We start from the raw sequence: 6161 nt of genomic DNA on the forward strand, positions 1-6161 counted from the left end.
TCTAAAGGACAGCCTCTGTATAGGGAACAGATGTTCAAAGTAACTCATTGCCTACCATAACTTGCCTGGACGTGCCAGTGATTCTCCTGTCTCGTGATGTGCTGATTCAGTGATGCTTGCAGCTGTCAGCACTTGAAGTACTAAATCCTGACTTAATGATGTTATTCAATATTACATATGAAATCAAAGATCCTGTCAGTTGTGCTGCATTGCTTTCTTTAGATTGCAATTATATTATATTCTTTATATTACCTCAGACGATATATTTGAATAACAGTATAACAAATGTATTACACTTGTTTCATATAATATTTATTTGTGCATACTATTTTGTTTGTAGTCTGCCTGTATAAAAAAAACCACAACTGCTGAATCTATTTTAATCTGGTACTTTATTCACTACAAAGATAGATAAAGGTATAATGTATGTGATAACTGTGTCAGCCCTGTCTGCTCAAGTGCAACACAGTTCTGACAAAGTATCTTTAACATAACTTGAGAAGGTTTGTTACTCTTTGTCTATTCACCCTTGCAGGCTGGTATGAAGGGGAACGACTGCGGGATGGCGAAAGAGGTTGGTTTCCCATGGAGTGTGCTAAAGAAATCACGTGTCGTGCCACGATTGACAAGAACATGGAGCGGATGGGACGCCTGCTTGGACTTGAAACCAACGTGTAGACTGTTTTTGCTTCTTCATACTACTCTACAGGATTTGCACTAACTGCTGTTGGTGGGGGCACGGGGCCGTGCCCTACAGCTCTTGCATGGAAGAGTGGGTCACCAATGCAACAAATCTAGTAACAGAGCACTGATATTTCAGATACACATCCCTTTTTGCTTTGTGTTTTGAGAGCTCTGAGCTGAAACCTGGCTCGACCAGTAGCAGATTTCAACTAGAAGTAGTTTCTTAGGCACTGGAGATCAGCCATGCATCTCCCTGGCTCAAATTTCAGTTTCAACTTTAGTTCCTCCATTCCTGCCTTTTTACATATTTCCATCTGTTTTTGAGCATCTTGACTTTCTTTCAGAAGCAGAGCTCTGTGTAGCAGTCCGTGTAGGAGACCAAACACCAGAAACTCACCCAATCCATTGAGGTGGAGGTGAATAGCAGTATTGGGAGTTTCCTGCTTCTAAGAAACTGCAGGGTTACATGCGCAGTATCAGAGGCTATGTTCATGGCTTGCTTCCCCGTTGTGTCAAAATCTGTGTGTAACCTGAACTAGCATAACCAACCCCATAATTCCTAAAGGACTACCTCTCCAGCACAGATCCAGGGAGGTCCTAGGCTTTGTAAGAAGTAATTAATTAGACCTCTCCAATTGATGTTAGCAAGGCTGACAGAAGCTCCAGGGGAAGAATCCAGAGAAATGCCTCCAGTGATGGTGGTCTATAGTACGGTGTGTCACTCATTCAGGCAGCTCAGACTTTTTCTCCTTCTAGTGCTGCAGTTGTGAAAGGATTTCTGAAAGCAAGAAAGAGGTACCAAACTCTGCAAAATATATAGTGTTGATCATCTTGGTCTCAGATCCGTTGGAAATACTTTGTTCTGGATTTGGGGCATTTGTTTGGGGTGTTTTTTGTCCTCTAGTCTTTCTGGTCTTCTGTACTAGAGGAGAGTAGTAACATCTGAAGAGCTTTGTTAAGGTGCCAGGTCTTCTCATCTCCATTGTATATATAAACGGTGAGACCACCACTGAGAAAAGAGCTGGAAGGAGATAGCTGAGCACTTTGATTAACCTGGTATTTTGTTATCTTCGCCTTCCCCTACTGCAGTGTGATTTGATGGCACTGGATGCTTCAGGCAAGAGGTAAGGAGGGAGGGAGAGAGAGCAATAGATAAAATAGTACTGGGAGCTTAGTTTCAGAGGAGCTCGCATTGGTGCTGCTTCAGAGAAGCTCTTCTCTGCTTCAGAGAAGATGTCTCACAATTGCACTACACACACCACCTGCTCAGTTTTTGCATCTGCAGTTTAGATTTGGAATTTCACAGAAAAAAAACACCACTTAATGTTGCATTAATAAAATGCACTCAAAAATGAAGTAAATTTCAGTGCATCTTTTCTGTATATAGGTGTGACAATTTGTATTATAAAAATCTTCATGTTTTTAAGGACCAGCTGATAACTCAGCAGAGTAGAAAACATGTTCAATAAAAACGAGGGAACAACGTGTAGTACAAAGGTTTTCTGCTTGTTGCATTCCCTGTCTTTTTAATGGAGCTGTATGTTTTATATACTGTAATATGTTGATTGAGTTTGTGAATGAATTGGATGTTTATAAAGATGTATCTCTGTAACAATTTAAAATAAGGCAATAATTTTTGTATAAAAATACTTACCTTGACAGCCCGACAGTGGTTATACGGCCTTGTAAATTAATTTAAGTGGACTGATAAAATAGTAATGAGGAACTGTAAATTGAACAGAGACTTATTTAACATAGTAAAAATACTGCTAATATTTTAACAAATTTTATTGTACACAGGCAGATGTTTAACACAACTGAATGTATAAATCCAGACATTAATTTTATTCTTATTTTTTTTAATACATTGTATATATTTTTCATACCTAGTTTTTCCAAAAATGCTGTAATGTTTTTTAAAGAGTTTTTCATTTTTCCTACTGTTGGACGCAGTTCTTCAGGAATGAAAAATGTCTATGATTTTATAGGACAACAATCAATAAAATACTTTTAAATCCTTACTAAAAAAAGCTTCCATTTTTCTTTAAGAAATACAGTTAACTGCAAGTTAATGTCATTCTTGTCAAAGTAATTAAATCTGTTCTGTAACCTGTGGCATTTAAAATCTTCTGTTCTCTAAGGATGAACACCACCATCATCTGTCCTACTTGATCTGTGACAGATCTGTCACACATATGCACATGAATTTAGAGCAATGGCATAAAATGCAGGCCTAGGAGAACATCTTGTGTCTCAAGTTAGAGACCATATTAGGAGAGAGAAGAGGAAACAAGTCAAGAATATAAAGCTTGTCTGAGTGCCTCTTAAACACGGACAAGCATGGAACATCAGCTGCCTCTTGAGGAAGCCTGTTCCAGGGTTTGTCCACCCTCACAGTACAGAAACGCTTCCTAATGTCCAGTCTAAACCTCTCTTGATACACCTTTGAACCATTCCCATGAGTCCTATCACTGGATCCCAGGGAGAAGAGCTCAGCACCTCCCTCTCCATATCCCCTCCTCAGGAAGCTGCAAAGAGAAATGAGGTTGCGTCTCAGCCTCCTTCTTTCCAAACTAGACAAACCCAGAGTCCCCAGCTGCTCCTCAGAGGACTTGCATTCCAGCCCCTTCACCAGCTTTGTTGCTCTCTATGCTATGAGCCTCTAAGGATCTGGCCATACACCAGAATTCTAGAAGTGACTGAAGAAAATAATTCAAAATTCATTGAGAGACAGATGAAACAAGGCCCTACTGTAGACCACTCAGGAGTGGAAATGTTGGATCCAGGTCTTTTGCTAAAGATGACTGCATTACTTAGTATTAAATAGTTACAATAAATGCTGGAAGAGTGTATTGCAATTATTTATAATGCATTTCTTATCCAGGGGTTAGTATACACAGGAAGAAAGGTGATTGCCTGTACTAGTGCTGACAGCTTGGGGCAATGGGGACTGTCCTCTCCTGCCTGATGGCTGCTCCTGCTGGCCACAACAATGGTCTGGGAACCTTCTCATAAGTGGCAACAACCTCACCATTAACCTACAGGCTGTTAACAACCTCACTGGTGGAGGCATGACAGCTACAAGTTCATTCCATTATATGTTTGTCACACCTGCTTGTTTGCATAGTTTGTTTGCCCCCACCCTTCTTTGAACAAAGAATCAAAATTTAAAAAAAATAAAAAAAGCACACAGTGAGTTTTTTAAGGAAGCACCTGATGCCACCAGTGTTGTCTAAGCTGCACAGCTCCAGCCCGCGCTACGCAATTCCCCCATGCACAGAAATAAGACTGCACCATGTTCCCGTTCAGTGTAGCAACAGCGATTGCCTGGAAAAGACATGGCAGGCACAACAATGAAAAACAGTGAAAAGGAGCAGGGACAACACTGAAAACATAGCCTTTAAGATCTTTGACTTTCACTCATCTAAATTCCCTCATAACTCAAAGTCTTGGAAATTTAAGAACACACGACAAGCACTTTATCTAATAGTTTGTATAAGGAAGTTTTCAAAAGCTAAGGGATTGTTTGTGCTGTTTTTTTCCCTTCTAGCAACTCCACAATAATTTCATTAGCAAAAAAAAAAAAGTTACCTTTTAACTCTAACTTACTCTACGATGAGCACTTTTACTGCAAAGAGAATGACCTAAAAAGCCTCATTCATTGCTTTCACTAACCAGTGTGCACATGTGCACACACACACAGATACACTTTCTCTCTCCTCCCCTCTGCCCTGCCCAAGGAGGAGGACATGACAGTAGTATCTCCTTTTTAATTAAACAGCCCAGCAGTGACAGAATACTACTGAGAGTTTTACTGTAAAATCAACTTTCATTTTTGCAGGGCCTGGAATTTGTACCCCTTCCTTACATAACTTCTCCAATCAGGTTTTAAGCAAGTTGACTAAAACTAAAAGGCTCTCAGTTCCCTGAATCAAAGTTTCACTTTTATGCAATTAAATATATATCACGTAAGGTGGGCAGGAACCATGCAAAGCCCAACGTGCATGACTGGCCCAGCGACAAGGTGCCTGCATGGATGAGAACATTATCTCAGGTTTATGCTTAACCCTCACTGAAGCCAAGACCAAACTGAACATCAGCACTGCCAGGGGAAGGAACCCACTTGGTCCTGGTGAGCCCAGGTGCCCACATGGTCTCTGTGGACTGCTGGAGGCCATCAAGCACCCCTTCGGGAAACCAGTGCCCACCTGCCATCAACCTGTCTCAGCATTTCCAATACTGGCATGACACAGCTAAAGAACAGCTACTGATATCTTTTCTGCTTCTTTGTATCATCCCTGCAACATAATAGAACTTTTTTTATTTGCTGAACTTTTTAAAAAGTAACACTGTAATGCAGTATTGTTCCTGACTTTCCTATCAAAGAATAAATTTGTTTGCCATTATGCAAAGCTAATTTGCTGAAAATAAAAAGGCAAAAGTAGGACCACTTTAGTCAACCTACACAACCTCATGAAATGCAGCCGTTACACAGCATCATATTTACACGCACATACCTTAAACTCTCTATCTATAGAATATATTCACACAAGCTTCCTTTTTTCCTGTGTATCCTATTTCTAAAGTAATACACTTGGTCAAAACAAGTGGACAGAACAAGTATTAGAAACAAACTTAGAGTAAATTTTGATGCCAAGATTGAGCAAATCTGAGGAGGTCTTGATTCCTGGGAATTAAACACAGCTATTAGTGCTCTTAGCTCTACTGTAGTCTGCAAATTAATTTTTTACAGCTGTATCGTAACAACTACATCATTTAGGCAAACTGGAGATAACAGTAAGGTCAGGAAGAATTCATTACCACCACTGAATTCTGTTTCATTCCATAAGCTGGAGGTCCAGAAGATGCTAGAAACTCTACACAGTCACAAACAGCCTTCATTAAGTGCACTATGAACTGGGAAGAGAAACGTTCATTCACTCTAGCTATACATATGGAAAAGAAAATTAAAAACCTTACACAAGCATTACCTCAGATTGCTTAATAACCTGACATTGTGGTTTAACTCTGGTAAGCAGCTAAACCCCACACAGCCACTCGCTCTCTCCCCCTAGTGGGATGGGGAAGGGGAATCAGAAGGGTAAGTGAGAAAACTCATGGGTTGAGTTCAACAGGTAAAGCAAAGTAAAACCAGGCATTCATTCACTGCTTCCCATAGGCTGGCAGGCGTTCAGCCGTCTCCAGCAAAGCAGGGCTCCATCGTGCTAAGGGTGACTTGGGAAGATGGATACCACAGCTCTGAAATGTCTCCCCTTCCTCCTCCATTCCCCAGGCTTTTATTGTTGAGTGATATGACCATACAGTTGGTGTGGGATATCCTTTCGGTCAGTCAGGCTCAGCTGTCCCAGCTGTGTCCCCTCACAGCCACTTGTCCCCACTCGCTGGTGGGACAAGTGAGACAGGAAAGGCCTGGACCCCGCGCAGGGACAGCACAGAGACATCAACACCGTTTTCAC

At 41.0% G+C, this 6161-nt stretch overlaps 1 protein-coding gene across 1 annotated transcript in view; it reads left to right on the forward strand.

The window, feature by feature from the left end:
• Positions 1–5633, forward strand: part of ARHGEF26 (Rho guanine nucleotide exchange factor 26) — a 59025-nt gene extending 53392 nt beyond the window's left edge. The window contains exon 15 of the mRNA XM_074590742.1: positions 536–5633. Within this exon, the coding sequence (XP_074446843.1) occupies positions 536–678 (143 nt within the window). The 3' untranslated portion in view covers positions 679–5633. The remainder of the gene's footprint in view (positions 1–535) is intronic.
• Positions 5634–6161: the final 528 nt, after the last annotated feature.

Source organism: Larus michahellis, chromosome 6 (assembly GCF_964199755.1).
Source record: "Larus michahellis chromosome 6, bLarMic1.1, whole genome shotgun sequence".
NCBI lineage: Eukaryota > Metazoa > Chordata > Aves > Charadriiformes > Laridae > Larus > Larus michahellis.